Source organism: Dromiciops gliroides, chromosome 2, assembly GCF_019393635.1.
Source record: "Dromiciops gliroides isolate mDroGli1 chromosome 2, mDroGli1.pri, whole genome shotgun sequence".
Taxonomy (NCBI): Eukaryota; Metazoa; Chordata; class Mammalia; order Microbiotheria; family Microbiotheriidae; genus Dromiciops; species Dromiciops gliroides.
Genome location: NC_057862.1, coordinates 24,596,073 through 24,610,819, shown reverse-complemented (window position 1 = coordinate 24,610,819; position 14,747 = coordinate 24,596,073). Strand labels below are relative to the sequence as shown.

The window sequence follows — 14,747 nt, the reverse complement described above, 5'->3', positions numbered from 1 at the left end:
GTAGAGAAACATCAACTGTTAGAACATTTTTTGTAATAAGAGGAAGTTATCACCAGAGGTATTCAAGTGGAGACTCGGTGTGATTATTCATCTGAGACTTTGTGGGGGGAGGGGGGTGGCAGGGAGGGGCATGGTAAATGTTTCAGGAATCCCTTCCAGCTCTGAGTTTCTATACTTCATGGACAGGATGATCTCTCAGGTCCCTTCTAGTCTAAACCCCATGATTCTCTGATTAATTATCCCAAAGGTGTCATGCCGCTGTTGTGAGTCATTGAGGCTGAGTTGAAAAGAACCTTCCTCTTCAACTCAGAAGAAATGCATTTAAGTCCCAGCTCTGACACTTAGGACTGGGAGTGACTCTGGGTCTGTCCCTTTATCTCTGTTTCCTCATCTTTAAAATGACAATAATAACACTTGCATTGCCTTTTACTATGAGGCATCTAAGCATAATTGGGAAAAGTAGCAGCTCTGTCAGAGGAACTGTGTGCTCCTTCTCTCTAAAATGGGGATACGACCTGTCTTTTCAATGAATCAAAAAGCTCTTGTTAAACTTCCACCGTGTGCCAGTTACTGTGTAAGGAGCTGGGAATAGACACAAAGAAAAGGAAAAAAAAGAAAAGAAAGAATCCCTACTCCTATCCCATACTGGCATGTCAAGTCAAGAAGCTTTTATTAAGCTTTCTATGCATTCAGGCACAGTGCTAAAACACTAAGTATGCCCTCAAGAAGCTTACATGTTAATAGTGAAAAACACATAAAAGGAAGCTGAAAGGGGGTAAAGGGTTGGGGAGAAACTGGGCTGCCCTCCAGCGCTGGGGCTTGGCAGAAGAGAAAATCCCAAGTCAAAAGTACAGGCTGAAGAGGAATGAAGGATTGAAGAGAATGAAGATATGAAGGTTGGGGGAGGAACCAGCCAAATCAGAGGGAGAGGCCCTGGTTAAGTTCAAAGGAGACAATGATGTCTAGGACTTAGAACCACGAAGTGATAAATGTCAACTAGCATGGCTGCATGTGATGCATAGAACCACTTTCTTTGTGATTCCTGCTCCCCAGAGTTCTTGGGAGGAAGACACCTTGTAAAGCTTAAAGGGCTATATGTACATTTGTGACTTTTAGGTATTTTATTTATGGTCAACATATATTTATTGATTGATGGGAGGCAGCTAGGGGTCCTGGAAAGAGGAGGAGGCTTTGGAGGCAGGAAGGTTTCTCAGGTACTGTATCTGACACTGGGCGACTAGGGGTCACTTAGCTTCAGTTTACTCCTACATAAAAAGGAGGCTGACCATACCTGGAGATCTTACCTTCGCGGGCCGTCGTGAGAATGTGTATTTGTAAACTTCAAAGCCTTTTCAAACATGCCGCTTATTCTGAAGTGGACTAGTCATGCATCATATGATCAACGTTGCATCGGGTACACAGTAAGTGCTTAATAGAAGTTTGCTAACTTGATTCACAGCCCTCTTTTTCGCAAACATCATCTCGGTTCCTTTCTCAGACACTGAGCAGGTATTTAGGACAGTGCCTGGCATACAGTAGCCGCTCAATAAGTGTTGATTGATTGATCAATTGATTGATTTGTGCAGCCTCACGTCACAGGTAAGAAACTGAGGCTCTGGAAAGGGGGCAGTGTTGTCCTGGCTGCTCCCGAGGCAGGGGTGGGGCACCGAAACCTGCCTAAATTCCGGGCTGGGGCAGATGCAAATGGATGATACTTTCTACGGAGGGGAGGTGCGATCCATAAGCCCCGCCTCCATCGTCCTGGCTCCGCCTCCGCCGCTCCGGCCCTGCTCCCGACCCTCCCCTGAAGCCACGACCCCGCCCCTTCCTTTGCTCCGGTAGCGTCCATAGCCCAGCTAGCTCCGCTCAGCCCGCCCAGTCCTGGGCCGCGCCTGCGCAGGACCGCCCGCGAGGACCTGAACTCCCCCTCCGCGACTTGGTACGGCCCATCGGTTGGCCTCCTTCCCCCGCCCCCCGCGCGGTGGCCGGGCCCGGAGCCAGGGGGCGGGATTTTCAAATCACCCTCGGAGGGGCAGCTGGTGGCGGGGAGCGCGGGCGGACCGGGGACTGAGCAGGCGGAGCGGACCGAGCGGACCGGGGCACTGCCGGCCGGCCTGGAGCGCGGACGCGGGCTGGCGGGCGTCGGAGCCGGAGCCCGAGCCCGGGCGGCCGGAGCGATGGAACGGCCGCGGGCCGGGCGGGAGCCGGAGGGTCGGGCGGGGGGCCCCGCGCAGCAGCAGGTGAGTGGGGGAGGGCGGCCGCGTCCCGGCCCCGCTGTCCCTTTGTCCCGGAGCGGGCGCGGGCACCGGCCCGGCCCTCAGTTTCCCCCCCTGTAAAAGGGGGGCGGGGTGGAGGGAGCTCCCTTGTAGCCTCTCTCTGCCCCAGCATCTCCCGGCTAGCCCGGGAGGGGAATCCCACCTTTTTACAGGGGAGGAAACTGAGGCCGGGAACACAGGGGTACCGAGTGGGGGCCGGGGGAGGGACCCTCGGGGCCATTCGGGCCTGACCCCGCTCCATTTTACAGATCGGGAAACTGAGGCAAGCCCTTAGCACAGGTCTGGAGCATGGTAAGCTCTAGGGATGTGTTAGCTGTCACTATTATTATTATTATTATATTTAATCATCACTATTATTGCTTCTCACACTTGTCTGAGGATCAAATGCTCTAATATGGTAGAATTGCATTAAGATTTTTGGAACACCTCTTTTCAAGGGGTTCTTAAGACAAGGGTCTCACCTGTGCTGCCTCAGCATCCACCTACACTTCTGAAGTGCCTACTATGTGCCAAGACTTGTGCTAGGCTCTGGGACCTCAGGGACCAGGAAGGACACAATCCCTACTCCAGGGGTGACATTTTCATCACTAGTGAGGTTGAGATGGTCCCCCTTGAAAAAGGGTGACCCAGAGGTCATCTACTCCAGCTGCCTTATTTTCCAGGTCTCCGATGTTGTCATTGGACTTCCCTGATCCTACTTGGGGGCTCTTCCAGAGCTTACATTCCTTGGGGTAAATCTGTCTTCCCCTATGCCTTCCACTCCTTTTTCAGTCTTAGCAGTGCTTGGAAAGAGCTCAGAGGAGAACCTCAAATCCACTCAACTTCAGCTGGGTTAACAAATATATAATAAAATAAGACAAAACCAACATAATAAAATATAAATACAACTATAGTAATAAAAGTACCTTTCTAGAGAGCTTTAAGTTTTACAAAGCGCTTTTCCCTACCTCAAGCCTAAGATGGAAGATGGTGCAGGTGCAATCCTCCCAGTGGTTAAGGTACTTGTTTGTGGGTATACAACCCTGGGAATGAAGTCCAGATGTCTCCTCTCTATAAGCTGCTCTCTCTACTACCACCCCATCCCATGTAGAGTATTTCTCTTAAAACTAAAGTGAGTTGGCCCAGCCCAGTTCATTCTATTGATTGATGAGGTTTATTGGAAACTCAGTTGAAATTAACCCATGGTCCCATAGTGACAGAAAGCTGGTCAGGGCAAAGGCTCTCTGTTCAGCAGGTATGTCAGGAGAGAGCCAAGAAAGACGGTGCTGACATCCTCATTCAAACAGGTCACAGTGGGAATTTTAGAGGAAGCCCAAAGTTTGAAAGTAGGGCTGTTATAGTTAGAACATACACTCCTTTTATATAACAGGTGAACAATTCAAACGGGGTCACTCAACAAGGGAAAAACACTTTTTGTGTTAAATAGGGTGGATGAAAGTAGATCCAAATAAAGTCGTTTAAGCTATTGAAAGGTTTTTAATAGCTTTAAAGTGCACTAAGACTTTTGGGACACTCTGTATTTTGAACATTTTCCTCAAAATGATTTCTTGAACGTTTTAAGGTTTTATAGAACACTTGCCTTATATCTCAGTGATGTGTTAGTGGTAAAAAAAAAAATCAATGCCCCCCCCCAGTTTACAGATGAAGAAACAGGTTCAGAGAAAGACAGCATAATGTAACAGAACTTTTCAGTTAGAGACAGAAGACCTGAGTTTTGCTGCTTTGACCTGTGGAATCCCAAGCAAGTCTCTTCACCTTTGTAGATCTCAGTTTTCTCCAAGGGGTTTGGTCTTTATGACTTCCAAGGTCCTTCCAACAGGTCCTTTCTGTAATTCTTTGCTTTGACTCATTGGAATCCTGATTTAGGCCTGACTGTGAACTTGGGAGGTCACCAATCTTGCATCTCTGTTCTACTGATAAGCATAATTCTAGAGAGGGGAGGGCACTTGGTCTCTCAGGTTGGGGTTCGAATTCCTGGTCTGCCTGCCCCTCACTTCATGAGTGACCTTGGGCAAGAGACTTAGCTTGTGGGGCCTCCTGTCAGTGATCATTGTTGTGGTCTTCCTGGGATCCCAACTGCTTGCTAGGATAATCTAATTAGAATAAGGATCACCTGGAGTTTGAAGCAAGTCTTCTGACTTCCTAGCTGTCTTTGGCTCAGTAGACTTCCACTTTTCTATGTACAGATACATCCTGGGAACTAAATCCTTGGGGAAAGATAAATTCAGGTTTTATACCCTCAGTGGGTGTCTGTCTACCAGCAGTTGAGTCTCTTTTGAAGCTGATGCCTCCTTTTTGTTGGGGAAGGGGATCAGGGATCACATGGCTAGGGTTTGAGGTCAGATTTGAACTCAGGTCTTCCTGACTCTGGGGCCGGTGCTGTATCCACTGAACCAAAGTGGATTTTCACTCGTGTTTTCAACTGACTCTTTGTATTTGTTTCTGATACATCTTTTAGGTTTAGAAACCCCACATTTTCAGTAGAACATAAGGTCTTTGTAAATAGAGATTGTACCCCCAGTCCCTGACACACAGTAGGTGCTTGATAAGTTAGTTGATAGACTTCGTGGCTTTTTCCTAGTGGTTTTGGAGATGCCATCATGCTTTGAAGCCAGTTCTCCCCATGGTATCATTTTGTGAGTGGTTTATCTTAACCCCACCCCCACCATGAATAGAATCTCACTCAAAATTTCCAGGTTTCCTCATAGGGTTGTTTTGAAGATCACTGCTTTCTAAACTGCAGGGTCTGATGCAAGTCCAAGGCGGGGTTGTTATTAAAGATTTCCCAGAATCCTCCAAGGGGCTGATGCCAGACCAGATTGTCCGGTGGGTCCTGTCCTTGCTCATTCAAGCCGTGATTTTTAAAAGTTGTTTTCCAGCACATTGCGGATCTCAGGACCGGGTAGTGTACCTTGTCACCCACATTCCTATCATGCTTTAAGGTTCACAAACCACTTTCTTTGCAACAGTTGGGAGGTCCATAAGAGCAAATATTTCCATTTCCCAGATAACAAAACTGAGGCACAGTGATTAAATAGACAAATGATGCAGGTGGTAAAGGTCAGAGCTGGAGTGTAATTAAGGGCTCTTATTCCAAGGGCAGTATTCTTTAGACTATACCCTTTGTTGCTGTTGCTTAGTCTTTTCAGTTGTGTCAGACCCCTTTGGGGGTTTTCCTGCCAAGATGCTGGAGCAAGAAGTTTGCCATTTCCTTCTCCAGCTCATCTTACAAATGAGGAAACAGAGGCAGAAAGTTGTTGAGTTGTTTGTTTTCAGCCGTATCTTACTCTTCATGACCCCATTGGGGTTTTCTTGTAAAGATCCCGGAGTGGTTTGCCACCTGAGGCAAACAAGGTCAAGTGACTTGCCCAGGATCACTCAGGTAGTGTCTTGAACTTAGGTCTTCCTGACTCCAGCCCTGCACTCTATCCACTGCTCCACTTAGCGCCCCCCCACTATATCTAAAGAAATGAGGCCTTAACAGGAGAAAGTACAGAAAAAATGCCATTTTATCATCAGAACATAGAAATTAATAATGATGATGATAATTGGCCAGAGTTTCTGTAGATTTACAAAGCCTTTGACATGTTTTAACTTCCTTTATCCTCACACTCTTTTAAGGAAGATGCCATTATTCCCCTCATCTTATGGATGAGGAAACTGAGGCACAGAGAAGTTAATTGACTTGCCCTCGGTCATACAAGTAACAAGCTGACTCCAAGTCTCCCATACTGCCCACCACGACATCTAATTGCCATGTGATGCTCTTGTGGCCTTGTGCTCGGCTCAGGAGCCACGCTCCTCCTCAAGATGTAGAAGGTTACTTCTGTCATCTCCACCTTTGGGTAAAAGTGTTGCCTTTATTTTGTTAATAATAATAACAACAATAATAGTTTTAACTTCACCAAATGCTTGAAATAATTCATGGAAATTGAGTGTACCTTGGAGAGCTACAGTGTCAGAAAACTTGGGCTCCAACTAGTGGAAAAGGCATAGGCTCTGGGGTCCCCACCCTGGTTCAGGGTCTGCCTGTGACACTTAATCTCTCTGACCTTGGGCTAGTCATTTACCTTCCTGGGGAGGCCTCAGTTTCTCTATTTCCAAAATGCCAGGCTTGGTTGAGATAGTCTTGTGGGGTCCCTTCCGGCTCTAGAGCTTAGGTCCCCTTATAGGTACTTCCATTTGCTGGTCATGTGATCTGGGACTTGGGCATAAGTGATCCCGTCTGCAGTATGGGAATAGTAACACCTTTCCCACCCTTTTCCTGCAGAGGTGTTGATGGCCTCGGACGAGCTAATGATGTTAAGTCCTATGAATGACAGGGTGTTAAGGTTCTTTTCCTCCACCCTGCCCCTGCCTCTGAATTGGATTTAGCTTCTTTCTCGTAGCTGATTTGTGATTTCATCCCTGTGGGTGATCCCAGCATTTGTGGGGCCTTCTACTGGATCTCTTGGCATTTTAAGGATCCTTAGGGATCTTGGGAGCCATCCAGTGGGCCTCCCCTGCTCTCACCCTTCTCTAGTAGGGCAGCATGATGAGGAAGACCTGGGTTCAAATCCTGCCCCAGATACTTCCTAGCTGGGTGACCTGGGGGAAGTCACCAACTGTGTCCCAGTTTATCTGTAAAATGAGGGGGTTGGATTCCAGGTGTTTAAGGGCTAAAATTCTAGCTAAACTGTCTAAAATATTTAATGAGTGGTCGCCAATAAATTATAAGCTTTAGTAAGAGTTAGACTTTTAAGCGTTTATTAAGGAAAACAAGAATTTGATAAAGAGAGAGAGAAAGGCCTAGATTCCTATCTATTAAAGGGAGAGCACATTTCTAGCTCCGCTCTCCACCAGAGTCCAAAGGAAAGAGCGCGAGACTGAGCGCCAGTCTCTTCCTTCCTCCTCCCACTAGCCCGCGTCACTTCCTTTTCCAAAGAAAAGACTCCTGGTCTTGCCCTCAAAGACCTTCGCTTCATGGGTGGAACTCTTCTACAGTAAGTCTCCAGCAGGTGGCGTCATTCCAATCGTTACACAGGGCCCTTCCAGCCCCAAACTGAGCTAGACAGCCCAGCTTTCTGTTCCCTAAAGCCAGTCCTCCCTCAACGCGGCCAAGCTCCTTCCCCGCAGTGGTTTGAAGGCCACTCAGCTCAGGGCCCTGGGGCTGGGGACAGAGGCCACTTCTTGCTCCAGGCTCCAGCAGGCAGTTAATCAGCAGGTCTAGTTTCTGTGTCCGTGACAACCGTGGATGGATCCCCTGTGTCCTCCTCCTTGTTCCTTGTCCTTCTGGTTTGTTTGAAGGTCTCTTGGGAAAGGATAAAAAGCAGGCTGTTGGCCCACTTGACCGCCAAGGCTGGTCAGGCCACAGTGACCATGGCGGTCAGTCAGCAAATATTAAGCACCTACTGTATACTAGGCCCCATTCTCAGCACTGGGGAGCTACAAAGACAGACACAGTCCCTGCCTTCAAAGAGCTTCCATTCTAATGGGGGAAACATCAGGTAAATCCCTGTGCAGACAAATCTATACAGTGTCAATAGAAGAGATTCTCAAGGAAGGCAGGGGGTGGGGGTAGCTTCACCAGGGCTTCCTGCAGAAGGTGGGATGGGAGCTCAGTCTTGAAAGAAGCCAGCCCGGGGTCAGATGAGGAGGAAGAACAATGCCAGCCTTGAGGGGGGGAGGGGCGGGAGGGCAGTCAGTCAAAAGGCATGGGCCAGAGGAGCAGCCAGGCTGGTGTATCTGGATCATAGAGGGCATGGAGGGGAGCCAAGTGTAAGAAGACTGAGAAGGTAGGAAGAGCCAGGGCCAAAGAAAGGATTTGTATTTGGTCCTGGAGGCAGTGGGGAGCCAGTGCATTTTACTGAGTAGGGACAGAGAGGGGCGATGTGGTCAGACCTGTGCTGAGTGGAGGGGGCAGAAGTGGGGAGGTCCTTGGGGCAGAGAGGCCAGCCCCAAGTGGGAGCAGTGGGTCACAGCTGTAACGCTCCTTCCCTCCATGAGGTTTGCAAACACCACTTACTACATACTCCCTCTGGGATTTGTGTGCAGTTATCCGAGTTACCACACCCTTGGCCATGGTCACCGGGTGTCTTTCCCTCCCCCCCCCTTTCCCCCCACCAAAGCCCATCTGCCTTTGTCTGCACTAGCCACAGTTAAATATGTCCACTCCACATCTATTCTAGGTCAGTGAGTCTTTTCTGCCTGTAAAGCTATACAGATGTGAATATGTGTATATTTATGTCTCTCCCTCCAGTTCTCCCTCACTCCCATCTCCCTGTCTCCCTCCTACTTCTCAAATCTTGCCTCAGGCACTTCCTACCTGTGCGACCCTGGGCGAGTTGTTTCACCCTGTTTGCCTCAGTTTTTTCATCTGTAAAATGGGAATCATACATACCTCTCTCCCAAAGTTATCATGAGGATCAAATGAGATAATTGTAAAGAGCCAGGACCTGGTGCATAACATAGTAAGCACTATATAAATGTTAGCTATTGTTATTACATATCTACCTATTTTTATATCTACCTATCTGACTCTCTGGAGAACTAACTTGCTGATCACATTATAAAGAGAAGTGGTTTATATTGGTTTTGAATATATTCAGAGACTCACCCACTTCCTGGTCCTTGATCTTTCTGGATCCCTTTGACTTTAAGTAGCCTAAGACCCACCTTCCTAAGGACAGGACCTGTTGTTATTTAAGTATACTCCTCAACTTTCCCTTTCTATGATGTTGTTCAGAGTTGAATCAGGAAGATCTGAATTCAAATCTTGCCTCAGACACTAGTTATGTGACCATGGACAAGTCACTTATCCCCTGTTTTCCTCAGTTTCCTTATCTGTAAAATGGAGCTGATGATCACATCTCCCTGCCAAGGTTGCTGGGAGAATCAGATGAGATAAAGGATGAAGCACTTTGCCAACCTTAAAGTTCTGTCCATAAAAAGGTGAGCAGGCATAGCTATTACATCAGTTCTATGTAAAATGAAGCAAAGGTCCACACCAGCTTTCACTGTACCCTCTCTCAGAGTTGTTTGTAGCCTTTTGCATTTTCCCCTAGACTTCTTCAAGTCTAAGATCTCCAGTAGGGATTGGGGGAGGTCTTACGGGGCACCTGGGCAAGAACCCAGCCCTTTATTAGTCTAGGAACCCTGCTCTGTTGGTGAGAATGAAAGGCTGCTTTCCTCAATGTGGCTGTCACCACCTGGTGGTGCCTCTGAGGTATGACAGCTTTTGAAACTGACATGGATATTGATGAGGTAGCCCAGGGAAGGGACCACAGAGTTTAGACTTTAGATTATCTCCAGGCTTTCTCAGCCTGGGGCACATCGATGGATTGCAGGGGGTCTATAAAATTGGATGGGGGAAAATGCATCACTCTCCCCCTAACCTACTTCTGTCACTGTCAGGCTCAGCTCCCTCTCTGCTTCAGCCTTGGCTCTTGTTGGATGGGTCTGGACCCCAAAGTGGAACCAAGTGGCTCCTTGACCTGTCCTGGGGAGACTCAGGCTGCTTCATCCCAATTCCCTGTGCTCTCAAGTCCATTCCTGGTTCCTGTTTTTCTTGCAGCACAACAGTCACATGTATGTGTGATAGTTTAGTTTACAAAGCATTTGTTCCCCATTAACTCAGAGGCAGATTGTGCTCGCTATATATATGGAGGGAAACTGAGACACAGCGGCATTAAGTGACTTACTTATGGCCAAACAGGAGAAGACCAAATCATTTATTAGTTGTTTTGAAGAAAGTTTACTTGGAGGGCTGAAAAGCATTATTTTGAAAGAAGAATAGACCTGGCATAATTTAAATTAAATAGCTATAAAGTCACTATTGGTAGAGAAAAAACTACATCCATATGCCATTTACACATTAAGTTCAGGATGACCTTACCAAAGCACAGGAGTGTTTTGCAATGTATTTAATGAAACCGAAGGACATTGTAATTAAATGAATGGTTTTTTTCGGCATGTGATTAATGCACTGTTTGGATAGTGAAGTTAAAAAAAATATAGTGAAGTTTATGTTTCTCCTGGTAATCTTTGCAAAATATTAGTACTTTTAACCATTAGCTTCTTTTTCTCATCAAGGGCTGCTTATTTCCTTAAAGTGGTGAATACTTTTATGGACAGTTTCTTAATGAATAATTTCTTTCATATTTTCTCATCAATTTTTGGGGGGCAGGGCGGGGCAATGAGGGTTAAGTGACCTGCCCAGGGTCACACAGCTAGTGTCAAGTGTCTGCGGCCAGATTTGAACTCAGGTCCTTCTGAATCCAGGGCCAGTGCTTTATCTACTGCACCACCTAGCTGCCCCTCTGATCAATTTTAAGATAAAAAGCAGTTTAAAAATTTGGGGGTGCCTTTTTACTCATCCTTTTTATTCAGATCATTTCATATATCTATGTTAACTGTGTTCAGAAGGAAGATTTTACTTTATTAAGAAAAATGTTTGGGGCAGCTAGGTGGCGCAGTGGATGAAGCACCAGTCTTGGATTCAGGAGGACCTGAGTTCAAATGCAACCTCTGACACTTGACACTTACTGGCTGTTGTGACCCTGGGCAAGTTACTTGGGGTGCCCCACCAAAACAAAACAAAACAAACAAGAGAAATGTTAAGACAACCGTGGAATATTGGACCCCGGGATCATGATCCTTTCCCTTCCTTCCCTCTACCTATCCCCCGACCCCCTGCCCCCACCCCACACCAGACACCAGCTTAATTAAGAGTCACATAGGGGCAGCTAGGTGGCACAGTGGATAAAGCACTGGCCTTGGATTCAGGAGTACCTGAGTTCAAATCCAGCCTCAGACACTTGACACTTAACTAGCTGTGTGACCCTGAGCAAGTCACTTAACCCTCATTGCCCTGCAAAAATTAAAAGAGTCACATAAGTGGAAATACAACCAACCCTTTGGATTCTTATGTAGTAAATATATGGAATCAACATAATTTAGTTCCATAAATATATATGAACTCTCCACCAGGTACATACCTTATGCTGGGGGTATAAAGATAAAATCCTTTCCCTTTTTTCCCTTTCCTTCCCCTTCCAATCTTTTAACCATCAGTTTGCTTTGCTTTTAGGATGGCAGCATCCAAGGAAAACTTGACTTTGAAATCCGGATGCGAGAGGGAATATGCAAACTCCTTTCACTGAGTACTCAAAAAGACCAACTCTTAGAGGCCGTTAAAAATCTGATGGTCTGCAATGCTCGAATAACAGCTTATACAGAAGAGCTACAGAAACTGCAAGAGCAAGTTGGGAATGGAACAGAAAGACGGTGAGTTGAATTGCAGATTCAAGTTTGTTCTTCCAAGTATAATTTATAGCTTTGAATGAACTTAAACATTTGAAGGAAAACCACATAATTTAGATTCAAGTAGAACTGCCAGAGCATCCAGAATGGCCTTAAAGGTGAATGCTAAAGGTCACGTATAGTTCTTCCAAGGTTACAGAGCGCTTTCCTGACTTTGAGGGAGAGAGGTGCCCAGAGCCACTTTGGACACCGTTAATTGTTAGGCAGGTTTCCTGGTAAGCAAATATGGAAATTGAAGTGGGTAGGTGAAAGAATTTTGTATTTTCTCAGAGCAGGAAGGGACTATAGAGATGATCTAGTTCAACACAGAAAAGAAAACTGAGGCCCACAAAGGTTGGCTTGTTCGGACTCATACATCTAGATGAGAAAAGATATTTGTTGTCTTTCCACTGATTCCTTCTTATATCAGCATCCTCTCCTGCTGCTCCTGCCTCTTCTTTCTCTCAGAGGGGAAGATCTCAGCATCCCAAATGGGACCATTCTCAGATTGCTGGTTGAATAGGTTATCCTGGGCCCTCCCTTCTGATGCTCTTTCAATGTGCAGGCACAGGGAGGTAGGGAGAGGCTGTTTCATAATCCAGGGCTACCTCTGCTCTAAAATGATTCATTTAGAAAAATGTTACATAAGGCTGGTCCTACCACTGCTGTCTGTTATGTAACAAAGACAGGGGGAAGGGGAAAGAGAAGGCTGCCTGGCTGAGAACGCTCTTGGGGAGGTTACCTTCTCCCCCCTAAGCCTTTATGTGTAGGAAGGGGAGTGGCAGAACAAGGCAATTATTGGGAAGGCTGGAGCAAAGGGACAATTTCCACTCCATTATCTGTCCATTTCTGATGAAAATGTCCATTCTGAATTATTGAAGGGATTTCTGTGGTTCTCCTTGATTTTGTACGCATCTGAGTTATATATATGTAGGATGGGGGTTCTTGGAATCTCTAGGGAACCGTGTAGAGATTTCAGGGGGCCTGTAAACTTGCACAGGGCATTTATATTTTTACTAACCTTTGTATCACTGTGGATTTTATTTTGAGGAAGGTCCAAAGGTCCAGGCAAAAAAAAGTTAGGAGCCCTTGGTATATAACATGAAGAAAACCACACCCATTCTACATCAGATAAGAGAGGATTGAAGATTCAAAGCCACAAAGATAGGGAGGAATCACATTGATGTGAACATTATTATTCCTCTTAGGTCAGTTGGGCAGTCCAAGGCTCACTGAAATCTACTGTAAATAGGACACTGTTAATTGCTGTTAGGATATTCCGAAGGCTAAGTTGCTCTACCGTAGACAAATGAGATTGTGTGTGGTCAGCTGCCAGTTAATTTCACACTAGAGGCAATCTGAGAAAATCCCATCATCGTCTGATGCCAACCCTCTGATTTGGTGATTGCCCCAGAATTCCTGTTAGCCTCAGGTGCCACGTGCCAGGTGAGAAGGCTCCCCTCGGGAAGCTTAAGGGGCCTGTGCCCCTAAAAAGGGCTGAGAGCCATTGGCCAGGTTGGAGGAAGTTTGCTGTTCCAGGGGTCACAGTTATGAGATTCAGTTTCCAGCTCTATCCGCTAGCCGTCAGCCACGCTCTCAATTGCCGGCTTCAGTTTCTTCATCCATCATAGGAGGTACTTTGACTGGTTCCCCTTGGGGGTCATGACTCAGAGTTGGAAATGAACGTGACTGGCTTGGGGCAAGTTTGAAGGTCTCCCTGACGGGACAGCATTTATTTTTGGAGAGTAACAGGGAACCAATTTGGGTTGGTCAGATGACTTCTGAGGCTTTGTGGTTTGACTGAAAGGGAGTCTCTGAGAGAAAGAAGGAAAACATGGTGCTCTGGGAAGGAAGAGAATTGATACTGGTGTTTTTAATAGTGTGAACTGTGTGTGATCTTCCCATGCCTCAGTTTCCCCACCTCACCTTCACTGCCTTATTGAGTTGTAAAGTTCTTATGAGGTGTAACGTAGTCCCAAACTGGAATGGTTCACACCGATGACCAAGGCCTTCACTCCTGTTCAGGGGTCTGGATGGTGGAAGGGCAATCAGAGGAGCTTCCAGATTTTCCCAGGTCCCCATTCCTTCTTTCTACCTTATTATAGGAATGCTTGTATGAAAGCAACATTGACTACAATATTACTCTTTATGCCCTATCAAAGTGAGAGGCAGGGTAGCACAGCTTTGAATACTAGAAGATCTGGTTCCAGTTCTGCATCTATCACAAATTGTCTGTGTGGCCTCGTGTTTTAGGCAACTCAGCGTTTTAGGCAACTTTACCTTTTTTTTTTTTGAAGTAATCAAGGTTAAGTGACTTGCCTAGAGTCACACAGCTAGTGTCTGAGACCTGCTTTGAATTCAGGTTCTCTAGAATCCAGGGCTGGAGCTCCATCCACCACAGCACTTAGCCGCCCCCAGACAACTCTGTTAGATGGGGGTTCTTAACCTTGGGTCCCCACAGACTGGATAGTTTTCAGGGAGTCCATAAACTTGGGATTTAAAAAAAAAAAGATTTTCTGGTAACCTTCAGTGTTGTTTCCTTGGTAATAAAGCCTATGTCTTCAATCTTATCATTTGAAAACCTTATTCTGAGAAGGAGTTTACAAATTCCCCAGACTGCCAAAGGAGTAAAGAGTTCATGCTCCGCAGAAAAGGCCAACACTCCAAGTGTAGTGGAGTTGCTGACCTGCATGGTTAGGGGCTGATGCCTTCTCTGGGACCTCCCTCTAGAAACTAAATCCCAGAGACAGTCCCCGTCCCCTCCATCCCTCAGTGTCATCCAGTACAGGGACAGGGCCGCGTTTGACTAATGAATATGTTCGATTAGCTTCATTACAAGCCTGACTATGTTCTGGCCCGCCTGCTGGGTTGTTCATACAACATGCTAGTCCAGAAACAACTTCCTACCACCCAGGGTGCCTTGGTTGGGAGCAAGAGCTGCTCGGCTAAACAAATATGGCCCGAGGGGAGCATGTGGGTCTAATTGTGTCCTCCCAGCTTTGGTGGTTTGGTTTCTGGTGAAGAGAGGGCCTGGTCTTCTCTGGAATGGATGCCTCTGCTCGGCTCATTTTCTTTGTCACAAAGGAGGTTGACTCTGGGGAATGAAGGATGTGTAAAGAGGAACCTGTCAATAAAGTGCATTTAAACAACAGACAAGCTTCTTTGCTTCTGAGTCTGTGCAGGGTCAAGAGT

At 46.6% G+C, this 14,747-nt stretch overlaps 1 protein-coding gene across 1 annotated transcript in view; it reads left to right on the top strand.

Annotated features, from left to right (window-relative positions):
• Positions 1 to 2,078: 2,078 nt before the first annotated feature.
• Positions 2,079 to 14,747, top strand: part of RTKN2 (rhotekin 2) — an 88,877-nt gene continuing 76,208 nt past the window's right edge. The window contains 2 exon segments of the mRNA XM_043983979.1: positions 2,079 to 2,240; positions 11,344 to 11,540. Of these exon segments, the coding sequence (XP_043839914.1) occupies positions 2,178 to 2,240; positions 11,344 to 11,540 (260 nt within the window). The 5' untranslated portion in view covers positions 2,079 to 2,177.